At 36.3% G+C, this 27,534-nt stretch overlaps 1 protein-coding gene across 1 annotated transcript in view; it reads right to left on the reverse strand.

Annotated features, from left to right (window-relative positions):
• The window catches only part of CPS1 (carbamoyl-phosphate synthase 1), a 118,952-nt gene that overhangs the window by 12,395 nt on the left and 79,023 nt on the right, over positions 1-27,534 (reverse strand). Inside the window, exons 22-33 of the mRNA XM_003925583.4 lie at positions 25,898-26,039; positions 24,532-24,597; positions 24,011-24,074; positions 21,430-21,611; positions 15,938-16,132; positions 15,465-15,532; positions 13,557-13,632; positions 9,486-9,563; positions 6,977-7,084; positions 5,295-5,384; positions 3,368-3,538; positions 798-872 (exon numbers count right to left, since the gene is read on the reverse strand). Coding sequence (XP_003925632.2) covers positions 798-872; positions 3,368-3,538; positions 5,295-5,384; positions 6,977-7,084; positions 9,486-9,563; positions 13,557-13,632; positions 15,465-15,532; positions 15,938-16,132; positions 21,430-21,611; positions 24,011-24,074; positions 24,532-24,597; positions 25,898-26,039 — 1,315 coding nt within the window. The remainder of the gene's footprint in view (positions 1-797; positions 873-3,367; positions 3,539-5,294; positions 5,385-6,976; positions 7,085-9,485; positions 9,564-13,556; positions 13,633-15,464; positions 15,533-15,937; positions 16,133-21,429; positions 21,612-24,010; positions 24,075-24,531; positions 24,598-25,897; positions 26,040-27,534) is intronic.

The following is a 27,534-nucleotide window of genomic DNA, read 5'->3' on the forward strand; positions in this document are numbered from 1 at the left end:
CGTACTTTGTTGCAATTAAGTATTTTCTCCTTTTAGTATTTCCTTAATACCAGGAGGAAACAATGATGGCTCACAGTCTGAGATTGCCACTCGGATGTGCACTGATGAGAATCTGAAGGTTGTATCTAGTAAGTCTGTCAAGGGCTAGGTGATTCATAAAATGTCCTGACACTGACATGGAGAGAACTTTCTAGAATCTGACAGCTCTGTACAAGAAACACATTTCACAGTCTTAAAGAAACCTTCAGCTGACATAGCCCCAACACAAGTGAAGAGGGACATCCAGTGGCCAATCCCATTATAGTTTTTAGATAATCCCCAGGAGGTTAAAAGTAGTCCTGAAATTGTGTATGTATCTGAAGATTCCACATGTTTAGGTCTATGATCTTTATAATGAATGCTGTATTTATCCACATTACTAGTAAAATTCAAATGATTTAATTTCATGGCAGCAAGACAGGGGATGAGGTGCTGTTACAGAGAGACCTGAGAACCTTTAAATAGTAAGACAAAGAAGATATTTACCTGGATGTCTCAAGAAATACTTGGAAGATGCTCCCATGTGAAAATAAATTAGAGACACGTGTATTATAGTCCCATGTTAAACTATAAATGAGAATTTAGACCCTATTCCAAATAGAAGTAAAATATTTTTTAAATTCAAAATTTGTAAGCCTTTTGAGACTTACTCTGATAGCAGAAGTTTGTATTCCCTTTATTTTACCATATTCAAATCATAAAACCATAGATTTCAAAGTCAATTTAATGAAAACACTCGTGGATTATTAACTAGTTACCTCTCCAGTGGAAGCCATCTCACATCTCAGAATGGGGTCAGCATCCCTCAACCGGGGCCAGGAAAACATGGGAGCCTGTCAGAAAAAACAGGCAGAAAAATTATGTGAGGGAAAAGTAGACAATGAATAAGAGAGAATAAATACATTTAGTGAATCATCTCTCACAGGATTCATTTAGGCTACAGTAGACATGTAAACAATCTCTTGGGTTCAAGCATCCGACTTGAAAAATAGCTTTAACACTTCATTCCAAGAATTTCTTGAGCTCTTGGACAAAACCTTAGGTTAAATAATCACAAATTAATTCTGTAAATAGGGCCCCTGAGACCAGTCGGGACCAGTGTTTCTAATCTGGCCCATGCACATTCTTATTGGAATGATTTCAAAGTCCACTGGGCATTAGTCTCTCCAGACAGAGTTCAAACACTTTTTTTTTTCTCTTTGATAGGCTTTGGAAACATTTCTCTTCGTGTTCTGATCATTTGAACTTGCAACAAGCCACCTTGCCAAAAATGGCTGTCTGTAAGCTGGCTTCTGAGACATTAAACTGTTGTTGACACCTCTTAAAAGCTTTGAAAAACATTCTGCTTGGAAACACTTTTGCACAGAACTTTCATATGAACTAGAATATAGGAGTGCCTCCATTTCATTTATTTTACCAATGCAATTCATGAAGAACTAAGTTCTTGTTTCTTGCTGTATGTCTGCTTATCTGGTACATGGAGAAATTTTAATCAATTCCTCCATTGATTCTGGCACCCAGTCAGTCTAAATTATGATGGGAATTCTAGCTTGGAAGTCATTTCACTGGATCATCTTGGTCAAGTTACATTATTTCTGCACTTCAGCTTTCCTATTTCCCCATCCGTTGATACCCACAAGTCTCACTAGGGCTATTAAGATTGACAACGAATAAGTAGTTTGAAAAAAAAATAAGATTTATATACAATAACTAGGAAATGAGTAAGCTAGATGATACAGTGCATTTAAAAAAATAGATATCTACCTGTAATCCCAGCACTTTGGGAAGCCAAGGCAGGCGATCACCTGAAGTCAGGAGTTCAAGACCAGCCTGGCCAACATGGCAAAACCTGATCTCTACCAGAAATACAAAAATTAGCTGGGTGTAGTGGCATGTGCCTGTAATCCCAGCTACTTGAGAGACTGAGGAGGAAGAATCACTTGAAATCGGGAGGCAGAGGTTTCAATTAGCTGAGATCATGGCACTGCACTCCAGCCAGGGTGACAGAGTGAGACTCCATCTCAAAAAAAAAAAAAAAAAAAAAAAAAAAAAAATGCATATCTGTTTATCAATATTATTTTTATTTAAAAACAAATATATCAATTTATTAAAAGAAATAACCATACTCTTATAACTATTAATAAAGAAATATGAACTTAAAATTCATATATAGACTCTCCAGTGAAAAAATATTTTTCAATGCCTACTACCTGTTGGTCTCAAAAAAAAATTCTCTTTATTTTTTCGCTGAAAGATTTACTAATATATGTTTGTTTTCCTGTCTCCAGGAATAAAATGCCATGCCTCCTCCCAACATAAAAAGTCACATTGCATCTCAATGCACTATAAAATTCAAGGCATCCTACACCATCAGCTTAAGCAAGATTAATAAAGATTTTTTGATTCACAGCTTCAACTTAAAGTTTCCATCATAAAGTCAGGAGTCCAAGTCTGAGCTGTAACACAGTTATGGTTGAGGTCACTAGTTACATATGGGAACAGGAACCTTTTGAAAACATCAGACATATGTCAATGTTACATAAATATATCAATATTAATGTTACACAAATATGTTAACATTAATTTCATTGTGTTCTTCATCTAAGTAATTCAAATATGTTTATATATCACTAATCCTCATGCCTGTCTAGCCAAGTAGTTAAAGGTCATAATTATATTCTGTGCACCACCATGCTGATGCAGCTAAAGGATCACAATGGCTTTATTATGAAGGTATTATTAAAAATATACATGTGTACTGGAAATTAGTGAACAAACTAAGTTTTCCTGGTCACTCTTTATAAAGGTGCCATCAATTTTAACAACCTCACAGCACCATATACAGCAATAGCTGTCTCGATTTTTCAAATGAAAAAAAAATGTGCCACTGAAGAAACTATGGACTAAGCAAAGGTAGTCAACATGGTAGGAATTTAACCAACCCCACAGGGTAACCCTTTTTACAAAAGTCATGTTAAGACTTGGCAGAATTCAAGCTTTATCCTAATGAAGTATGTCCTGGATTTCTATTTACCAGCTAAACTAGCACCATCATGTATCAGTTGCATAAAAAGCTTATAATTCACTCAGCTACTTGATTTTAAAGTTATGCAGTTCTAGATGGTTTTAAAAATTTTTTTGAAATGCACAATAGTTCACATAAAGTTGCCTATTATGCAACTGCAGTACATTATTGAAAGGAAACATAAATACCTAGTCCAACCCTTTAGTTAGAAGGTTTTAAACATAACACAATTTTTGATGACAAATTGTCCCTTTAATTTCACCAGAACTCATAAAATCACTAATAAATTATTGAAAATGTTACCTTAATTGCAACATAGTCAGCGGGAATTATGGGATGGTCCAATGTTGGAAGTGATTTCTCATCAATGTTCTCTCCAATCATCACCTTGGTAGCCACATCAATGAAGTCAACCCCAAGAGTCTTGGAAACAAAGGGGAAGGATCGAGAAGCTCTCAAGTTGCACTCAATCACCTGAAGAGATAAAATTCAAAATGAGAAAGAAGACATTGAGAGCCAATAACAACTACACTAATACTCTTTCTACCACTGGTTTCCAGCTGTTATTAACTGGGGACCAGCTCTTGTTTTGCTAATCTTGTCTCTTTTCTCCTCACTGCTTGGATTTTTCCTGATGCTTTCAGTCAGTGTCTTTGAACTCTGAAATCTTTCTTTCATGCCTTTTCCCAAATTGCATTCCCAGACACTGCTGACAGATTTAGTTTAATGCAGAGCTCAGATAAGGCCACACCCCTCCTGAAAACCTTTCACTAGATGTCCACTGGCATCAGATTAAAGTCTAGTCCCTGAAGGCCTTCTGTCCTCTTGCTTCAATAGACCTCACTATCTTTATCTTATACTACTCTCCTGGTGTCAATCTTACTTTCCCAGTTTGCCTTCCACTATTTACTAAGGAAAATTATCTCACTCAACTGAACTATTCACTGTCTGCCAAAATATGCCATTTTCTCATTTTTACAGATGATGTTCTATCTTCATGTAATAGTCTCTCTACCATCCCCACCTTGTCAAAATTCCAACTGTTCTGCAAGATCCAGGTCACAATACAAAATCTACCTTGAAGTCTTTTGTGATCTACCCCTAATCAAGCATAAGGATGCTCAAATACATGCTCGTGCACACACACTGGCGAATGTACTCTCTGCTCCGTAATTCCAACACCATTTTATTTGTACATCCCCTCTAACAACTATGATACTCTGCCTTATAGTTATCATCAAATTTATCTTCTTCCTGGCCTTCACTAAACTACAAGATTTTTGAGAGCAGACCCTGTGCCTAATACATTTTTGCAGCTACCATATGACTGCAAGTAGGAGGTAAATCAATGTTGGTTACTACTGTGATTTGGTTGCAGTTTGTCCCCATCAAAACTCATGTTGCAATTTGGTCCCCAGTGTGGCCATGATGGAAACTGGAGCCTAGTGGGAGGTATTTGGGTCACAGGGTGGATTTTTCATGAATAGATTAATGCTCTCCTGTTGGGGTAAGTTCTCAGTCTTATAGGAATAAATTAATTTCCACAACAATGGGCTGTTAAATAGTCTGGTTTCTTCAGGTTTTTCTCCCTCACTTTTTTTGATCCCTCTGCATGTGCCCACTCCCTTCCCACTATCCGCCATGAGTGGAAGCAGCCTGAGACCCCCTCCAATCTTAGACTTTCTAGCTACCAGTATCATAAGCCAAATAAACCCCTTTTCTCTACAAGTTACCCAGACTCAGGTATTCTGTTATAGCAACACAAAACAGACTATGGCAGTTACTGAATAGCTAAACTAAGTAGTCTAAATTAAATAGAACTAATCTAGTTCATGTATCATTTTTTGCAAATGCTATCTTCTCTGAGTAAGGAGTAAAGCAGAATTTCAGTATACAGAATTTGAGTACTCTACACATGCAGTTTATTGATGGTAGCTTGTATCACTGTATCCAACGATACTATAGTGTAGGCGGCATACAGTGACCTTCCCAATGTATCAGAGTGCTTTACAAAGCTGTAACTGACTTATCAGTGCCACCTAGAGCCTAGGCCCAGCCTTCAAATAAGGTAGACATTATATGCTATGCATCATCCCACACTCAGACACAAAAAGATGCAGGGGGCTCCGCTGCTCTATGTCCAATGTTCACAAAGAAGATTACCAGAGACTCAAACCAACATGACCTAACACAGTGGTGGTGTCCTCTCAGGCACCTTGACATTTCTTACCAAGACATCATTTCCTTTGACAAGGAATTGGACGTTGAATGGACCAGAGATGGCAAAAGACTTTGCAATCTTCCGAGTAGCATCCTTCACCTAAATTAAAAAGGATAACCGTATAGTGTGCTAAAGAACATATCTTAGTTTTTAAAAACCTTCTAAAAGGCACAGTACCTTAAATTTGGATGTCTTTAATTTCTCTTTACAGAGAGCTATATATCTGCTTAATAATAATGGAGGGCACTATTAGGCTTCTATTAATATGCAATAAATAGTCACAAAATAATAGGAGGGTAAAGAACAAATAATTTTACAGGATTATCTCTCTGCCAAATTCCCCTATCTACCTACAATTATATAACCTGGTTTTATTTTGAGGGTTAAATGGAATCCTTTCAGTCTAGTTGCTTTAGCACCAGAAACTGCAGTCCCACCTCTATATCAATCTAATGACCTACCTGCAGGGAGGTACAGGCCCTGAAATTACATGGTACTGCAAAGAGACCAGAGAGATTTCTTTTATGTTGCTTTTCTGTTGCCCTAGACCCTATAAGGGTAGATATTACGCTTGGAAGGAAAGAGTGTTTCCCTGCAGGGAAGCCCTGCATGTCACATACAGAAATCCCTGTATTCAATCAGAGTCCGAATGTCCCTAAGCCAAGAGGCGTCAATGATTACAAAAAGCAAGACCTCCTCACTCATTACGCTTACAAGAGTGGTTCAGCAACGCAATTGGGTATAAAAGGAAGTAGAGTGTATGAGACATTGAGCTCTGAGAGATTTGGAAAAGCCTGAGTTCTGAAGGTCATTCATCCTGACATGAGAAACTGAAGTACATTTGAGATCCAAGGACGTTTTTTTCTTTTGTGCTTCTGCTATTACAAAGTATCCTGCTACCTCTCATTCTAGAACAAAGACCTTCAGAATCCAGCTCAATATACAACCAGAGAGACAAGTCTGCCTGGATTCTGATGGCAGGGTCACTGGAAAAGCTCTGTGAAAACAGCTGAGCCTGATCTAATATACCTAAAGACTAATGGGACCTCCTGAAAAGTTTTTTGAGATGATAGGCTCTAAATGTACACCTAGCAGTGCATACTGAGTACTAAGGCAGAGTCATAATTCTTGGGAAGTTCTTTAAAGGGCTAGCTCTCAAAGGGAGCTCAAAAAAGAGATATCAGAAAGCGCTTTCTGAAGGTGAAGTCAAGGGTGAGGACGGAAAGCACAGATTCCAGAGGGTTCTCAAGTGACTGGTCTATACTTGTTTCACCACTCTTAGCTGAGAAGCACTGCTTCAGATGCTGCTCACCTGTGGGTGGCCCTGAAACATTAGAATCCCCAGAAGCAGCAGTTCCCTGCCATCCCTGGACTAACAGCATCACCTCAGGACTTGTGAAAAATGAAATTCTGAGCCCAATCCAGAAATATGAAATCGGAAACTGGGGGTTGGAGTCCAGCAATCTGTTTAACAAACTCTCCACATGTCTGTGATGCACATAAAGTTTGAGAACCCCTGTACTTGCATACAACCAAAGGGGCTCAAAAGGGCAGTGAAGAAAATTATTTTTAGAATATCTAGGTGACGGAGAGCAAGGAAGTTGCCCTCATCATTAAATTTAACCTGCTGCATATCTTTTTTTTTTCTTATTGTTGCCTTTTCCATTCAACTTTTATTTATAAATTATGACCTTTTCAATGGCTCCTTGGCTGATGGTTTGTGTGGGCAGCATCAGAGTGGCATCTCCTGAGTGGACACCTGCATCTTCAACATGTTCAGAGATGGCATGGGAGATAACCTGGCCAAAAACAAAAAGATTTTAGAAAGAGTTTTCAGGTACCTCCTTCAAGGAAGCTATTCCCTCACCCACCCCTTTGGTCCTAACAGATGCACTGAGCATGGTCCAGTTCCCTTGCTACATTGCTGATGAGCACAGCAGAAAGTGCTGCACCCAGATTAACTAGGCCTCCTGTGCAGTAACAGATTGCCTCTAGAGGCAGCAAACAGTGGCTGAGAGCTTACTTCCCTCATCCACTGATTAGCATGAACATAAGTAATAGGAAAAGTGGAAAATGAAACCAATTCATATTGACTTTTAAGAATGGGAGAGGAAACTATAGCATTTGAAAAGCACTGAAACTATCTTTACCATTTAGGGACTAAAAAAGAAGAGGGTGGGAGAGCTCAATGTCTATCTAGGTAAATGGCATAACTTAGGTGGACTAAAAATAAGTCTCGAAGATCTCTTCAAGAGATCTTTAAATGGAAATTTGAAAGAGGAAAGAGTCAAAAGAAAAATATGCTAGTGCCTTTTTAGAAGTAAGGAAACAAAAGCAATATAATAATAAATAACCCAAGTTCATGTGACTGGTATGTGACTGAGTTAGAATTTTGAATCTTATCTGTCAGATTCCAAAGTCAATGGTCTCAGTCACTGTATAACCTATATGTTAATAATACGTGTGTCCTTGGGAAATGATGAAGCTGACAGTAAGGGAGAATAATTGGGTGGGTATAAAAGACTAAATAAATTACATAGGAGATTTGCTTATCCGATTTATAAATGTCTTAAAAAAGAGGGACATTTGAGTTTCCATCCTTCTGTTCTGCGACCTGGGCAAGGTGATTTAACTGCTTAGCTTTGGTTTCGGTAAAATAGGAATAACAATGGTACCTGCTCAGAGGATGTTTGTAAGGATAAAAGAGCCCACATATAAGTGAGAGCTCATTTTTTACAAGAGCTTATTTATAAAATAATAGTTCATTTTTTGGTTAAGTGTCTAGAAAAAGGGGAGGCATTCACCCCACTGAGCTCAGCAACAGTCATAATATACCTGCAGTTCTATGCCCATTTCTGAGCATGGCAATTTAAAAACTATGTGATTATCCTGGAACATTTCCAAAAGAGGGAGTACAGGATGATGTGCAATGCTTGATATCTGGGAAAACCTTAGGACAAGTACATATCCTGGCAACCTAGAGCCAAATAAAGCTGACCGACCAGCAGTATTTTACCAGTACAGTATTTGAGAAAGTACAAATGTCTCTAGACCAGTCTCACATTCTCCACTTCCATATATAGGTAACACATTCCTCTTATTTTATATCTCAACCTTCAAACCTAAGATGTTGAAAAGGAAAGAGATTAAATTTTTGCTCTGAAACTCAGGAAGTCAGGGATAAGAGTTCCAAGGAAACAGACCTTAGTTCAAAGCAAAGGATACCTGAGATGTCAAAAAGAAGTGACTGCAATATATAGTCTTACAATGTGCTGTGCTTTGTATCACCAAAGTGTTTGAAAGAAAACATATGACCACCTTCCAGGGATGCTGTAAAGAAAATTTCTATCTTGGAGGGTGGAGGGCTGGAATAAATTCTCTCTCAAGGTGTTTCAACTCAAGATTATGTGATTCTGTGGTAAGTAGATACCATTACAATTTGTATTAACAAGATCTACTCTGAACTGCTAATCTGGAAGGAAAATGAAAAGATATAACACCTTCAGTAGTGTTTTGAAGTATTTGCAAAGCAGAAGATGAACGCTAACTTTTTATTTTTCCTTAAAGCAAGTAAAATGGCATAGACCCCCTACAACATAACTTCCTACTTCTGAAGAGAAATCATAAATGCATTATTAATAAACTAGAAAAGTAAAACATTCTTCGTATTTTCATTATCCTTGAAGTTGGAGGTATTCCTTGAATTAGATATATAAGATGTGATATGGTAAGCCAATTTCATATTATCTGCTTTTAGTCTATTTGGCTTTGCCTTTATTAATGCAATAAAAAGGGAGGAGGGGGAGAAATGAAGAAAGAAGAAAAACCAGGATTCAATTGGGAACTTCAGAAAGAAAAGTATGGAATATTTTCGTAATACCCATTGAAACATAAAAGGAAAGCCACAGACAAAAGAAAATGAGAGAGAAAATCTATTTAAAAGGAATGATGAGTACAGGATGATAATTACTTTTGAATATCATCAAAGAGAAATTTTAAGAGTATGAAACATAGGAAATATGATACCCATAACACTTCAACTGAATTGCCAGAGAATTTGATTGTTTTTACAGCTTCTCCACTATTTCTGGAGACCTGTCTTATGGATATCATGAATTCTAACCTGTCAATATTTTAAGATTGTTGTAGAAAAACATGATGAGGAGGCAGGAATGAAGGAGATGGAAATACAGCCCTTACCCTTCCATCTTTGCCAACAGCATCCATTTCTACTTCTCGGGCCCCTTCAATAAATTTCGTCAGCACCACTGGGTGCTCCTGTCACAAAGGAAAACAGAGGAGCAGAACATTTAGCTAACAGTATGTATGTGGTGTCAATAAGCCATGTACCTTAAGTATTATAAGTATCAGGGCAATACTTGCAAAACACTCAAGGCTGAATATACTATATAAACTTATTACTTAATCTGTGTTGTAATAACAGGGTCGTTCTCTGCTTAAAGTGAGGCAGAGGGTCTTTCTCCAACTTTGAGTGCTCAGCAAACTGGCCATGAGTTCTGAATTCTCAAGTATAGGAATCCAGGCCAATTAGAGAAAAGAGGAGACTAAGGAAGGAGAATAATGGCTTCTTTCTCTGCTACCAGAATCATGAATCTTTCTCTACTTTCTAGTTATATGTTTATTGGTTCAGAATGTTTCTTTCTTTCTACCGTATCTTTTCTAAGCACTACAACTTTCTAAATCAGATCTCTCTTTGAGAATTGTGGGAGAACTCAGAATGAGAGTGGCATTTTGTTTTGTTCTTACTGGGCTAAAGATAAAACTCTTTGCCTCGAGTTGATTTGCCTTATGCCACTTGTAAAATATGAGCTTTGCAACTGGAAAATGAAGTGTTTTTTAAATTATTAATCTTAAAGCATCCTCTTCTTGGTTGTTTCAGACCCCTTCTCATCTTAAAGTGTCCACACTCATTTCCTTCATGTCGGGGTCGGGATGCCCTCTGCAACCTGAACCCCACTTGCTTTTCTCCAGACTAAATGAAGAGGTTGAGGGAAGATCTCCAAGGTTTAGATATATTCTCCTCTGTACCATAGGCTAAAACAACCTGGGCCACTGTCTTCTCACCAGGCCCTGCATTTACTTGCTTCCATGGGCCTTTTCCCTACATGCATTCTATCCTTTCTTCTTAGCTTCATCTTTCAAATCTCGACTCATCCTTCAAGGCCTAGGTCACATGCTATCTCCTCCCTGGATCCTTCTCTGAATATCCCTTTTCCTCTGAACGCAAACCCCTTCTGACCACTGTCATGCAATGCAGTATCATACAAGGCTGGCCTTCTGAAAAACACTTTCTTTCTTTGGTATCCGTAAACTACATTTTCATGCTTCTTAAGCTCGTTCGTGATGTTTTTCTTCCCTTCTCAGCCTTAAATGTGTGTGTTCCTCTAGTGTCTGTCTTAGCTGCTCCTTTTCTTCTATACTCTCTCCCTCAGTGATTGTTTCAATTCTCAAATCTTCAATTAAAATGATGTGCTATTCTGAGATTGCTGCCACTGCACTCCAGCCTGGCAGCAGAGCAGAGTCTCCGTCTCAAAAAAACAAAACAAAACAAAACAAAACAAAAAACCCAATATGCTATTTATTTCAAAATCTATATTTACTTCTTTATCTCTAGCCATGAGCTTGATCCTTATTTCCAAGTCTGTTATAATAACCTTTGCCTTTAAATAATCTCCACTTGGATTCCTCACAGGCAGTTCACATTCAAAAGGTTAAAAATTTGGCCAGGCACAGTGGCTCACACCTGTAATCCTAGCACTTTGGGAGGCCAAGGCGGGTGGATCACGAGGTCAGGAGTTTGAGACAAGCCTGATCAATATGGCGAAACTCTGTCTCTACTAAAAATACAAAAATTAGCTGGGTGTGGTGGCACGTGCCTGTAATCCCAGCTACTCAGGAGGCTGAGGCAAGAGAATCACTTGAAGCTGGGAGGTGGAGCCAAGATTGTGCCATTGCACTCCAGCCTGGGTGACAGAGCAAGACTCCATCTCAAAAAAAAAAAAAAAAAAAAAAAAAAAAAAAAAAAAAATATATATATATATATATATATATATAATTCCTCCCTCTCGCCTTTTCTCCTTTCCCAGTGTTCCCCATCTCAGTGTCATCACTGTCAACCCACTTGTCCAAGGCAGACAACTCAGAAGTTATCCTTTATCCTCTTTCACTTTCCACTTCCGTTCATCTACTATTTTCAATGCGCATTCTTACTATTGCTCTCCATCTTTAGTGTCATTACTCCAATCTGAGGTATTATCATCTCTACCCTCAGCTATAGCAACAACTCACTTACCTCTTTCCGTGAATTTGGTCTTGCTCCATAATTCACTCTATGTATTGCAATACACTAATCTTTTTTAAAAAATGACTAAAATTCAAACTCATTATAAGAACCAATAAAGTCTCCTTTATTTGGTCCCTGACAACTTCTGTACCATCACTAATAATCAACATCATGTTGGATGTCCTAGTCACATAAGGAATGCTTTATGAGTTTTGAGAAACTCCCTACTCTTTCTCACCTTTAGGCTCGTTCCTCTCTCCCTTCTTACTCCCACAATGTAAGCCATTTGCCCAGTTAATTCTGAATCAACCATCAAGTATCAATTTAAAAGTCCCTTCCTCAGGGACTGGACCCTAAGACTTTCACAGTATCTCTCAACATCCTGTATTTTCTCTATTGCAATGTTCATTGCTCATTATATTTAATTGTAATTATTTGAAGTCTGTTGATCCTAGCAAAAAGAAGTCCTATGTGATAGTAGAGACCATATCTTTCTTTTCATGAGTGTAATTCCTGATACTGAGAACACTGCCACTGTATAACAGGTACTATAAATCAGTGAATGCATACATAGATTACTGATTGATTGGGGCTGGTTTCACTTTAGAGTCATTGAATTTAGTATCCCAGATGCTGCTGTAGTTAGATAGGGAGAATTGCACTGTAAAGCATTCAATGACAACATCTCTATTATTAAACTTTGGTCTCATATGGGTTCTATCCATATGCTAATGAAAAAAATACTTTAAAAATGTACTGAGATCCTGTGAGGAGTGTTCCAGGCAGACAAGAGGGGACACCTGCTTCATCATTCACATGAGACCAGCTGAGTACAGTTGCCGGCCTCTGAAAAGGGCTGCATGGCAGGACCCCTAGCAGGGAACAAAATAGAGGAGAAGACAGTTGATGTCTCACTCCATTAATGAAAACTGGCCCACTGGAAAGATTCCCTTCTCAGCTATCTGATTTGCACACAAACATGAATTCAAAATCTACCTGGCTTTCTTTTTTTATACCTTTGCCTCTTCTCACTCTTTATTCCCATCTACTGTTTTTACTATCCAAACATCCCTGGGGAGCAACTATCATACACGGAACAGGGACCTAGTATCATGTGTGCAGAAACAGTCCACGCTCTTTATTCCTCTTTGAAATGCTCCTGATTTCACTCTTCCTCGCTCCAAATTCCACTTGCCTAATATCAAACTCTTCTCTACGAGTTGTTCCCCTCTTAAAAAAAGAAAAAAGCCCCAACAAGCTTTTGAAAGCTTTTAAAAGGAAAACATTACTTTTATCCTCCACCATGCAAGATCAATAACTCCACTGGGTAAACCTTAAATGGATCATGCTGAGGTAACACTGAAGGAGAAAGTAAAAGCTGGGGGGCAGTGGAGGAAGGTGGTTGAGTTGCCACAAAATAAATGCTTTAATTAACTCACAAATTGAATGTGTCAACATAAAAAAACAAGTAAAAAATAGTTGAGTGAGGGACTTACTATGAAAGTTGTATGTTTGACTAAGGCAAAGTCCCCGGATATGAAAATTAAAATTCAGGAAAGCTTTCACGTGCTAATGGTGAGTATGGCTGGGCAGCCCTTGAGACTGGGAATTCCAGGAATACCCTGTCCAGCATCTAATTCATGAAAATCTAGTTATAGATTAAAACTCTAGTTATAGATTTTATTAAAATCTGTAACTGTCTATAAATCTAAATCTATAACTATCTATAAATCTAAATCTATAATTATAACTAGATTAAAAATCTAGTATAGATTTGTATAGATTTTTAATCTAGTTATAGTTATAATTTTAATGCTTCTAATTTTCTCATTCTTATATATAGGAGACTAGAGGGTAGAAGAGGGAAAAAGAAAACTCATTCTAACATATTGTGTGAGAAGAATACAGCATACAAAATAAGGTCGCATTTAAGAGATAAAAGTCACTACAAAGAAATTGGACACTACCTGAGAAACTCTAGTGGCCTCTTCCAGGAATTTTTTCATTTCATCCTCAGAAAATACCACATTCATAGCGGACCCACTGGAAAAAGAGGGGGGATAAAAGCAGGTCAGGTGCATGCTAGTACTAGACTTGACTGGTTTTCAGAACAGTTCCAGACAACTTCTAGTTCCAGCCCGAGCTGAATAAGAAGGTGCCTTTTGCTAAATTGAGACTTTACTCCATTTAATCAGGAAAATCAACCAAATTATAAAACTGCCAAAGCTGAGGATGGGACAAGGGGGTGTGGTATGGGGCGGGTGGTCAGGGGGTGGGGTCAGTAAACCTGTATTAATTCCCAAAGGGAACCCTGGTAACTCTAGAAACTGTACTTCTCCACGGTTTTCCCTTTCTGACTTACCATATTAACACTCTGCTGGTTCCAGGTAATTCTTAAACCCTGACGGGATTCAGTCCAGAACCTGATTTCCCTAAACTGTTTCTTCAGAGCTCATCATCAACAGCTGTTCTTGACCCTGCTATGTTGTCAAAGCAGGTTATGCTACTCCCTCAACTAGATTACAAATGAATCAATTTTTAAAGTAATATTTGCTAATATAGTGTATGGTATCTGATTAAAATTTTTTTCAACTATATCCTTTCTTTTTAAATACTGGAGAAATAATGCCAACTGAAATTAATTTACTCTGAATTTTGACATTTTCAAAATGGGTTGGGAGGGGAGGAGAGGAATAACAGAAAGCAAAAAAACAAAAAAGAAAACTATTACTTTGCTTTTAAAAATATTACTTTGCATTTACCTCTTTAGCCCTATTACAAATTTCTCTTTTAATGTTTAAAATTTATTTTTATTGGCAAATAATAATTGCATATATTTATGAGGCATTATGTGATGTTTTTATCTATGTACACATTATAGAGTCAATCAAGTTATTTACATATCCATCACCTCACCAGTTTATCTTACTATTACAAATTTCTGCATAAAGAGCTTTCACTTGCTTCATCTGTTTAAGAGAGGAAGGTTACAGCAATAATGCTTATAATTTAGAGTATATGAAACTGGAACAAAGATACAGATTGCAAAAAAGCAAAAAGAAATGCAATAGTCAAAGTTGTTTTTTTATCCTTAAATGTGTGCATGTTTAAATTAATTTACATTAACTCCTCAAAGAGGTAGTATTATTAGACTGTGATTTACACAAAATGACATTTAAATAAAAAGTTTTCCACCTCGTTTGAAATTTTTCATTATTTTAAAGGAACCCATCTCAAATTCCATTTACACTTTCAAATTGTGCACTGCAAATTGTGTTTTATTATCTCCTGTTTAGTGAAGTCATTTCTTACATGTGGTAACATCTGAAGAAAGTGGTAATTCACAACTTCTCCTTTTATGATAAAACTCTGTTTTAAAGTTTAATATAAAACATCCTCACTGTCCTCGTTCCTTACCATTATAATTTATCTATTAAAAAATCTGATCTCAAAAACTCAATTTTAAAACAAAGGCATTATCTGAAGGTCCTGACAGTAGTCAAAGATAAGCTGTCATTTCTGGGTATCAGAAAACATGCCGGTAAAAGATACCTCAATTTACGTGTGTGTGTCTTTTTTTTTTAATTGTCCTATTCTCTAATATAAAGCTACTTTCTCTCAGATTGGTAAGGAAATGCCTTACACTACACTTCTAGATGTAGAATTGTAGTCTCTTCTTTTGGCCACTCCCCGAAGGGAAAGCATTAAGCTAGAAGACCACATATTGCTCCATGAACTGGCTGTGACGGTTTGGAAACTGTCAATGGATTTATGAACTACTATACATAGAATTCTAGTGCTATTAGCATACAGCATGCATTTCTGTATCTCTCAATTTTTGAATCATTGTTTTGGAAAACAATATACAGCGTTACCTCAAAACATAGGAAGGCCTCAATAAGCAGGGATAGCCCACAGACTTTGCAAATTCCAGTGCTTCATTCTAATTAAAAGAAACAACAACAAAAATGTATGAATAGTTTAAAATACGCAATAAAATTACAGAATGTATCATTAGATCAAGTGATAACACAGCTTCTTATTCTCTCAAAGGACACCATTAAAATGCAAATTGGACATTGAAATACATAAAATTCCCAGTGTCTGATTCTAAATATCAAATCTTCTTCAAAACTGGTTTGAAATTATTTTCATTGTCTGAATCTTAATGAGACTACTGCTAACAATTTATAATCAGTATTTAACTGCAATCATGGATATACAACAACTTTAAGCAAATTCACTAAGTGTATGCATTCTGTCTGCCCTATAGTTAACATTAGTCAACATTCAGGTTACAGCTCTTTAAAACAGAACATTAACAATAGATACTTGTGTCTCTCCTTACCAAAGTATTAACAGCTTTCCAAGGTGCCTGAGCCACCTTCAGCTCATCCAAGACAGCTGAAAAGATGGAGCGATCCTCAGCCCTGTCAATCTGCAGGGGGCTTGTGCCCATAATCTTGACACCATTCTTGTACAGAGGAACTGCCAGGTTGTTTGGAATCTGGCCTCCAACTGATATGATGCAGCCACCACATGCCTGGAAAAGACACTCGAAATATCAGCCATCGGAGTAACTTCATTATAAATGGACAACTATGCTAATATTGCTTCTATTTCCTTACTGATAATTCTTAACCTGATTGTGATATTTCCATCTTTCCTATCAATGAAAACTGTTAAATGATGCCACAATGTTTTGACTGTCCAGGTACTTAGATGCTAAAATTTGTGCAAGATTTCCATACAAGTACACATGAATATCATTTATGACATTAACATGTGTGGCATTTGGAAAAGAAAATCAAGCCAGTAAATGTTTGCCATGTACTCCATGTTATAATCAATTAATTCCTGGACTACTGCTGGAATTTCCTAACTGAATACAGATTTCTCCTTTTAACACTCCCTTCTCCTGTACACCTCCACCCCAGCACTTTACATTCAGATTAAGCAATACTGCTTCATCAAGTTGCTTCCATACTCAGAGTTCTCCAAAGGTTTCCATTGCCTAGAGAATAAAATATAAACTATTGACTCCCAGGGCCACTTAAGACTTTCCAGTCTTATCTATTATCACCTTTCTTGAACTCAAAAAAGACTATTCATTATCCCAACTAGATACTTTCCCACTAGCAAATTCTCTGCACCACTGAAACTTCCCTGGTTGTCGTCTCCTTTCTTTTCTTGCCCAGCTTACCTAACCTTTAAACTATCCCTTAAGTCCAGTCTAGATCTCAGGTCCCACTTTGATGACCTAGTCCACCTTCCCCTCTTCTTTGCTGCAACCTTGGTACCTGTCTACAGCACCTAGTAACTGATTTTAGTTCCTACTGCCTTACTACTTGCTTTACAAGCAGTGTCGGAATTTTTAGCCTTATTTCAGATATTGATTTATAGAAGACTTTCTCACATAAGCCCAAACCTCCTATTAGCAGTCAAAACTTCAAGATAAAAAAAAATAGTCCACGAAATCTCAAAGTTTGTCAAGACGGGTGTTGTTGTAGTAGTGAGGGTAAACCGGTGTGAGATGGTGAGGAAACAGATTTGCAGTTAAAGTCTCTCCTATCTTGGATCCCTCTGTGCACCACCCACCCCTTCTTGTCTAATTTTATAGACAAGAAGATTGAACTTTCCCCCTAAAGTTTAGTTTTCTTGTCTATAAAATTAGGATAATACCTGCCTACTTCACAAAGTTTCTATATAGATTAAACAAGATAATAAACATTAAAGGTCTTATGTACCTATATACCATAAGTGTATAAATACATAAGACATGATTATTAATACCAAAAATAGTATAATACCTGAGAGGCCATTGGGCTTAGCACAATTTGTGTGTGTCCTAATGATCCACTAATGAATATTAGTAGAATTGCCAAAGTTATAGATATATGCCAAATGTATTTTGTCATTATTTAAAATTGTTCTGAAATACTCTTATAGGAATGAAGCTAATTTTTGTCTGATGAGTGCAATTATGGTACTGTCTGACTAAATAAACACCCTGCAACTGAGTGCTTAAAGGCATTGTAAAAAGTATTGAAAATAATAATCCACCATTTTGCATATTTATAAGTGTACTTAAGCTATTTTTATCATTTTAAAATATGTTCAATATAAATTTTTGCGAAACCTTTAAAAAGAATTATTCTCTTTGCTATAATCTTTCTATTTTCTTAATATGTTTGGTTTATCAGCAGTGTTGTTAATGTTTTAGAGGCTTAAAAACAAATTACTCCATTAAATGGATATGAAGAAATCTCTTACATGAAGGATTTTAAGATAATTTTTTAAACTGAGGGAGAAGCAGCCACTTATAAGCAAAAGTTTGAGTCAATTACACTAAATAGGAGTGTAAAGTGTAATAAAAGGCTTCAATAAACACATCAACATTTTTCAAATTAACTGTATTAAATTATTTTTAAAAACATTTCTGCTTCTCAAATAATTAAAAATTCTGTTTTGCAATAAATTCAAAACAATAGTAAGATAATAGCTGCTAGCCTTTCCTGAAGACTCTACTATGTATCCTGGACTATCTGTTTTGACTATCCTTCTGAGGTGATTATTTACTGGCCCCATTTTATAGCTAAAGAAACTGAGGCCCAGTGAAGGCAAAGTAATCTGCTCATATCTCTTTTATAGAAAATAGATGTGTAGAGCTTGTATATGAACTTAATTCTTTTTTTTTTTTTTTTTTTTTTTTTAGACAGAACTGCACTCTGTTCCCTAGGCTGGGGTGCAGTGGTGCAATCTCGGCTCATTGCAACCTCCACTTCCCAGGTTAAAGGGATTCTTGTTCCTCAGCCTCCCTAGTAGCTGGGATTACAGGCATGTGCCACCACATCCAGTTAATTTTTTGTACTTTTAGTAGAGATGGGGTCTTACCATATTGGCCAGGCTGGTCTTGAACTCTTGGCCTCAAGTAATCCACCCCTACTTAGCCTCCCAAAATGCTGGGATTACAGGTGTGAGCCACCATCCCTGGCCTGAACTCAATGCTATAGATCATAATTTCAGCCATGCTGAAAGTAATATACTAAATATTAGAATTTTATGTCAACTTGGCTTTTCTGGCTGGTATTGGGGTAATGTTAGAGAGTAAGAGAAAAGCTATTTCGAAACTTTTTTTTTTTTTAAGTGGTAGAAAAGCTTTCAGCACAAAACCGAATTCTCATCATTGGCCACCAGAATCAGAGATCATCCTTGGGAAGACAAATCATGCCCACAGGAATCTTTTAGAGCAACAGTTTGATGGTGCAGTGCAGGTTTTGCCCATTCGACAAAAGAAACTCAGGACGAGAACATGTTTGTAGGATGACGTTAACATAGCACAGTTTTATGGGATGATTCAATCTAAATTGATCCAACACCAAATATTATCGGACTTGCAGGGACATAGGGATAAGAACCTGGTATCCCGCAAAGGTAAATTATCATCTTTATCCTAACCATTATGACTGAATAGTTTCAAGAAATCTACTGAAATAAAAGATTCAAAATTTCAAATATTGTTTAATAGATTTCTAAAATAGGACTAAAATTCCATTGGGTTCCCAAAATTCCATTAATCATACCCAGATCCGTTTACATCCTTTTTATCCATCTTAGTTGTCTATTTTTAAAAAATAGATAAGTTGTTTATTTTGTTAAAATAGCTTAGTGATATCAGTTTTAAATATCTATTTTTAAAAAAATAGACAACTGAAATCACTAAGCTATCATTGCACAAGAATATTTCAGAAACAATATCCAAGTTGCAATCATACCAGAAACTTATTTTCAATAGAAAAAATATTAAAAAGAAATACTTCAAGTTTATTTGAGAATATCTTAACTGATCCTCGCCAGTAATGACTTCGGTTAGTCCTTACTTTTATGCACAAATCAGACGTACTATAGACAGATCTTACTAACAGAAATAATATTTGCCTCATTACAAACAGCTTTAGTTTTGGAATTTCATAAATTATCTCCAATTTATAAAATTCTATATGTATACCTGCCAATGAGAAGGATGATGGTTTACATTTTACTAATTTACATTTTAGTAAAAGATGTTCTATATTTTAGGCAGTATTTTAGGATTACATTTAATTACAGTTAAAACAAATGCTATAAATGAACCTCAGTTCTTTCTAGAGTCATCCACTCTCTTACGGGTTTTTGCCTACCACTAATTAATGGCTGTCATTAATTCATTCGTTTAACTTGTTGTGTGACAGAAATACCATTGTCTACATTTACATATGTACATTATGTCCTCCAACATATTTTAAATTACCTCCTAATACATAGTAATACTATATTTTAAATACCAATTATTTTAAAAAGGCCCAACTTATTTCTTTCTGTAATACTGACTTCAGTTTTAGTAAACGAATCTCACTGGAAGCCATGTAAAATTGTATCCAAAAGCAGTCATAAAAGTTTTTTATCTTTCCTTAAACCATTTCATAAGGACATAATTATACACAAAATGCCTGCTGCTATCATCTGTAATGCTCTTTAATATTTTTAAATTAGTATTTGATTTTTCACATTTATGTAACAGATATTAGTTTTATTGCTAATGTCTTGAAGATAAGAATCTGTTTTTATAGTTGTCTATCATACTGAACCTGGATTTACAGGGTCTTGAAGAAATATTTCTAGGATGCACTTATTTTGATGCCCATCTATCTATCTGAAATGAATATTAATGAGTGATTTTGAAACAACCATGTCAGAGAGGTCTAAAAAATGGTATATATTCTATTTAATGAATCAATTTTATTAAAGGATTAGAAGGCCAGGCCCAAGTAGACAACTATGATTATACATCCTTCCTAAACTTGTCTACTTTTTTTGGTAATAGTAAAATAATAACATTATTCTAGCACTATACTTTATAATCTGACTTCAACCATAAACTCTGTTAACATCACAATATTTGCAAGTAGCATGCTTTTACACTCATGGTTCATTAAAAATAAAGCACAGAGAATTTATGTAGCTCAAAGAAATCAATGAGGTTTTCAGTCAAAACTAAAATTTAAGTATTTTGGCTCCCATTAAATACTTTTTCTCCTCTAATTGACCATATTTCCCCCATAGAGATGATTTTCTAGTAAAAAATAATAATAACTTTAATAACATCAAAGACATAACTACTGGACATCACTCTTTTTTCAGTAGTTTTTTTAAATTATGAGATAATTTAATTTGTTCTACAGTTCTATAGTAATCTGCAATCACATGAATTCACAGTGAAGACAGTAATATTGGGACGGAATGGAGGATCAACTATAAGGGAAAGCTATAAAGGAAGCAAAATTATTCACAATGAACTCATTGATCTTAAACTGAAGACTAATGGCTTCATCTGATGGAACAAGGGATTAACTGGTCTTTTGTGAGCAATTGACTATTTTCTGGGAACTGTTCATCATTAAACCACATCATACAAACTTGAAAGAGGCTGTTTATTATATGTCTAGATGACCAATTAAATCACTCTGCAAGATATTTATGAGGGATCATTTGGTATTAGTTAATATGTATCTGGTACCTGTTACCAAGTAGAGTTTTAAATCTAGCTGAAACCCTTAGAAAAAGTAAACTTTATGTGAAAAATAATCACTCTGTGCCAGGGGCTCAAAAATATAAGAATAAAGTAATTTTTTTCAGAATTTTACTATAAAATAAGACAATGGATGCCACTGGCAGCTCTTTCTTCTAAGATGAATTACAATATAAATCTACATGCCTGAATGCATGTATATAAAGGGTGTACAGCATATATCTATCTTCTTTTTTTCTTTTCTTCTGGTTTTTTTTTTTTTTTTTTCTTACCTCCTGATGGTAGATGTCTAGGATTCTTTCCAAAGACAACTCTTCAAAGTACAGTTTGTCACACTCATCAAAGTCTGTGCTCACAGTCTCAGGATTGCAATTCACCACCACTGTCTTCTTGCCAAGCTGACGCAGTGTGCGGATACTAGAGACAGCACACCAATCAAATTCCACACTGCTGCCTGCAGAGACAATGAGATTGGCAAAAGGGGTAAGAGAAGCACGAAGTAACAACACAAAAAGAAGCAGAAATGTAGCACCAGTCAGTTCAGGCTAGGGAAGCTAATGACTTTCCATTCAATTTTTTAAACTCCAAAATATAAATTTCAAATTCATGATGTATGCTATATTAGTAGTAGGAAAAACAGGACCTAATTAAACAGCAAGGAATGTTGGCTTGCCGTATATGCAAAATTCTGCAATAGGTAATCTCAAGGTTAATGGGGGGCAATTTTAATGATAAAAATAACCCTCACTTACTGAAAAGAAATTCAAAGTGACTATATTGACCTCAATACACATAAATAGTGAATTCAGTGATCAGGATAGTTGAGTTCTTTTTCAGTCTTTCCACTTAATCTGCTGTCTGAGGGCTGAACCTAATAATCCCTGAGATGCATTGCAGCTCTGACATATCTTGATTGATTGAAAAGTCCTATTCTTTCCAAGCATATCCTTTTAAACTTGGCAAGGCCACCCATGCAGAGTAAGTGACCTTCTATAAAGAAATCTGAAGTGTAATAATGGCCTAAACACCTCAAAATATCACATCTACTGGGGTGCCATAGAATTGAAAGTCCACAGACTTGTACTAATTCTTTGCATTAAGACATTGTTTCCTAAAAATTCTTGTCAAAATATGTTATTCAAATATACTGGCATATTAATTCTCACTACCAAGTAAGCACACACTTGATTGTTATTAGCTTGACTAGTCTTCTTTGGATCCTGATGTAAGGCAGAATTACTGCATAAATTAGGTAAAATTTGAAAAGGAAGAAAAAGTATTCCAGAGAGGAGACAGGTAGATGCTAGTGAAATGGTCAGGCTATTTGGCTATAAGTAAACTGCCATGGTCTAAATGTGTCCCCTGAAATTCATGTGTTGGAACACTTAGTCACCAGTGCAACAGTGCTGGGAGGGAGGGCCTTTTAGGAGGTGTTTAGATCATAAGTGCAGTGCCTTCATGAATAGGTTAATGCCATTATAAAAAAGCTTGCTGGGCTCCTGCCTATAATCTCAGCACTTTGAGAGGCTGAGGCAGGAGGATCCCTTGAGTTCTGAAGTATGAGACTAGCCTGGCCAATGTAGAAAAATCCCATCTCTACACAAAGTAAAAATTTAAAAATTAGCCAAACATGATGGGGCATGCCTATAGGCCCAGCCTCTAGGGAGGCTAAGGTAAGAAGAGTGCTTCAGCCTGGATGGTCAAGGCTGCAGTGAGCTGTGGTCATACCGCTGCTTTCTAGCCTCGATGACATAGTAAGACCTTGTCTCCAAAAAAAGCAGGGCCGAGGGTTTGATGGAGGAAACTTGTTGCCTTTGTGCTCTTGTGCCTTCTGCCATATGAAGAGAGCATTCCTTCTTTATAGGGGGCACAGGGTCCAAGGCGTCATCTTAGGACCAGAGACCTATCTCTCACCAGACCACTGAACTTCCTGGCACTCAATTTTGGACTTCCCAGCCCTTAGGACTGTGAGAATTAAATGTCTATTATTTATAAATTACCCAGTCTCAGGTATTTTGTTATAGCAGCACAAATGGACTAACACAATGACTAAGGTGGTAAAGATATAACATTTTTGTCCCACTTCAAGATTTGTCCAAAGATTGGTAAACTAGCATATCCTGAAGCTCTTAGTTCATTGTAAAAACTAAAATAAACTATGTTTAAAGTAATAGAATAAGATTACATATATTCAAATCATATATTTTATCATTTCCATGTTAAAATGCTTTGCAGCAATTAAATATTAAATCCATGTGTTGATTAATATCACTGTCCATTAAAATACATACTTCTGGCTATAATAATCCTTAGTGCTTATTTAATTGACTAGAGAGAAATGTCATAATCTCTGGTGGGTATGTTTTATTTTGCCTACATAATGCTCTACCTGTGCACCAAAGAGACAGGGTCTTTGCATTTGATATAAACAAAAGTCATATGTTACATAGGATGAGGTCAGAAATGGTATCTACAATGTAATTTCTGGCTAATGTATAAAGTCCTTGAGGAAATGTAGATCTTCACGAAAAACTATGCTAGTAGGTAAAAGGTCAAAGTCTAATCCATTCCCAACCCCAGTGAGAGGCTCAATTCAGTTAAAGAGGATGAAAATAAAGTTACATGGTGAAATGAGAGGAGGTAGAATTTGCAGTTGAGACCTGCATTTGAATCCCCCTCTACCACTAAATAGCTATATATATTTGGGTTTATTTTTCTGAACCCCAGTTTCCTAACTTGCAAAACATTTATTATCATAGCATTTATTTGACATAGTTCTTGGAATAATGGAATTAACATGTATGAAGAAAACACATAAATCATGTGAAGTCCTCTATAAATTTATCATTTTACCAATGTGATATGGACCACAGCCTAGCACCATCATTCCATGGTCATCAAAATTGATATCATGCTCCTGAGGAAATAAGAAAAGGAAGATGCAGAAATCATTATGTGTTATTATTCAATTTAATTAAACTATTTGTCCTACATTAAGTATGCATTTCTCATTGTTCCTCTTGTTATCATGTATTCTCTATTAGTCTCTGGAAACCCATGAGTATAAAGTGTGCTACAAGCCCAATTTACTTGTAAAAAATAGATCTAGCTCAATATTTTTAAATTAAGTAGTCATGAGAATATAGCATAATTATATGATCATGTAATTATTGTCCTTATCTTTCACTGATTTGATTTCATTATCTTAAGGCAGTTCTTAAAAGACTGAGTATAGAAACATATCATCATTTCCGACACACATGATGCCATTTTTATTACCTAGATATCCAAAGAGGTAAAAACTATGTATTCCCTAATGTGAACTGTCTACCAAATCTAGAGCTTTCTGGGTATGCCAATCTGGCCATTCTTACCTGACCATTGTAGGTAACATAGAGATAGTTTGTTACTGACGGGTATTCTGCAGCCAGTGTATCAATCTGTAAGAGAAAACAAAATAAACAAATGAGAATTTTATTATAATTTTTTCAAGACTAAATTTTTTTGTGCTTTATATATATATTCCTTTAATTCCTATTACTGTAAAATATGCAGACAGGAAAATGTATGCCCCATGGAATTGCTTCCTAATTCTGAAAACAAGAGAGAGAAAATAGTGACATGGTCTAGTTATCACATGAGAAACAGGGCATTGGATCACTGTAGTAGAACCTCTCATGAACATGGCAAAGTGATCCTATAGTCAACTGGTTACTAGGAAGACTTGCCTCACCAACTCTCTAAAAGCAGCTGTATATGAAATAAAAAATCTGAGAAAAGGACCTACATGCAAGGATGTCTTTGGGGTTTCCAAATTAACGCACAAAATTTAAGTTGCCTGTGGCACTGAGTGGTTGGGTGACACAAATAACCTAAAGCTATAGGGTATTGAAAAGGGGGAGAAGAAGATCTCATTGAACATATTTGGAAATCAATTCAACTCTCAAAGGTTAGTAGCTCAGCTTAGTGAGCAAGAATTTGGGCTGATAGGGCAATCTAGTGTAAGGCAAGTGAGAAGGAAGAAAGACAACAATCGCTGAGTGGAAAATATTTAGCATCAAGCTTGAGACCTAAGGTATGCATGTGCCCCCTGTGCACACAGAGAAAAGTCAATGGTTTTAAAGGACAAAAACCAGCTGGTGGTACTTTAAACCAAGACATCCCTTCCATTAAAGGCCAAAAAAAAAAAAAAAAAAAAGTCACAACAGCACACCTATGAATGTTAGTGCATAATTGTCATGAATACTAGATGAGTTCATTATGCTCAGCCCTATCACAATGAATACTAAATGAACCATAAGATGGGGCACTTAATATAAAGTATTGCCCTGTAAAAAGTTAGTGCCAAAGGAGATAACTATTATTTTCAAGAGGGTCAGCCACCATGCTAGGATATTTCAAGTCCATCGATTACACTAAAGATTTTTTACTACTTACATATTTGAACACAGGTCAAAAAGCAGAGGAGAGATAGTTTAAATTTTTGTTTTGTTTTGTTCAGTTTGGCCAAGGCAGAAAATCAGGTACTCATTCCTATCTTTACATTCTAGTGTCCTTTCATTCTTTTTTAAGAAAAAGTTAATTATGTGCTAGATAAAACTGGTGACATTATGGGCATCAACATGAGTACAGTCACTTCTTAATCCCACTTCTCTTTATTGACAATGGCCTTTTGAATGGGTGCCTACACTTTACTACAAAAACCCTGTCGGGGGAGGGGAGAAAGGGAAACTCTTTTACCTGTTTAACCCAAGGGCGGATGTTTTTCTTTAACCTCAGCTCCCTCGTCTGGGCCTCAGTGAGCCCAAGGCATTTTGAAATCTGCTTATCTGAGAACCCAATTTCCTTTGCCTTTTTCAGGGTTTCTTCTGTAATGGACTCACTAGGATTTAATAGAAAAGAGAGTCACGTTTAGACCAAACACAATAAAAAGCAGTGATCAGTTCAAGTTCAAAAACACCAAGGGCTCCTTATTTTCCACCTTCAAACATATTTAAGTCCCGTTATTTTTCAAAAATACACAAATAACTAACCCACTCATTCGTCTAGCCCCTGTGAAGTCTTCTACATTTACACAGTTGACAATCTCTGATCTCCTACTTTCACACTCTATGCGACCTCTTCCCTGCTGCTTTTATAAAAAATGACAAGTGCATTTACTGTTCTAATAAATGTGCTCATTAGTAATAATCAGAGACCTCACTCTTGAGGTCCAGGAGCCCTTTCTCAATTTTCATTTTCCTTAACCTGTTGTCACAAGACCCTTTTGATGATCTATTTTTAAAAAAGATATTTTGGCTTCTGCTAAGCGGCTTCTCGTTCTACTTTATTACTCACAACTACCATTTACCCATAGGGCTCTCTCTTTTGTTACCTGATTTTGTCTGTCTTCCCTCTCTTCCTCTCTAAATTTAGCCACTGTCCTGGGTCCAAGCAGCATGGCTGGTTGATGATTCCCAAACCCGTGGCCTATTCAACATGTAACCTGTGCTCCAGGTTTTCTGCATGTGAATTTTGAGAATCATCTTCATCGAGGTTTCCCAAATTTGCATCAGATTGGATATCCTCTCCATAAATTGCCTCTGTTTACTAATATTACCCATCTGTCTATGTAAGAAGACAGTTTTGTCATGTTTTAATTGTTTTCCACTCAAACTAGGTTTGTCTTATTTTTCCCCTTGCTCCTTTCTCTAGTATAGACTTTGTGTTGTTTCTCTCATCTGTAACATCTTTGACATTCCTCTTCCCTTCTCAACTTCTTCCTAATCCTCAGCAATCCTTCAAAATCCAACTAAAGCCAAAGCTCATATGTGAAGCCTTTTGGTTTGCTCGCCTTCACACTGACCTTCTTTCGCTTTTTACTGTCTCTTTTGCTTGGAGCAGTGGACATAGAAGCATATAGTCTAGCATGTCCATTATCACCTGACACTTTTAATGTCTCTTAACGTTTCTACGTCAGTCAGGCTATTGCCTGCTATATTTAAGTTCCATAAAGGCAAAGAATACATTTGGCTTATTTACCAGGTAACTCCCCATACCTACCACATTATCTGCTCCTCAGACAGCATTCAATAAACATTTATGAAAATAAATGAATGATAAATATAATAAATATAAGCATATAAATTAAACATAAATATAATTTATGAGTATAAATAAATGAAGGATAGACATAAAAACTTCAATTTCTTAGGTTTTTCATTTCATAGAAAAGACAAAGAAGTGATTGAAATTAGCTCATAACTAGATTTCAAAATGCTTGCAAAAATAATTTGTAAAGGGTGAAGGGCCAGGAGAATAAAATACTGCTCTAAAAGCATCTTTAACCAAATACCTGTGGGCCTGCTATTTCATGTAATAGTTAATACGATAAAATT

The sequence above is a fragment of the Saimiri boliviensis genome, chromosome 5, assembly GCF_048565385.1.
Source record: "Saimiri boliviensis isolate mSaiBol1 chromosome 5, mSaiBol1.pri, whole genome shotgun sequence".
NCBI lineage: Eukaryota > Metazoa > Chordata > Mammalia > Primates > Cebidae > Saimiri > Saimiri boliviensis.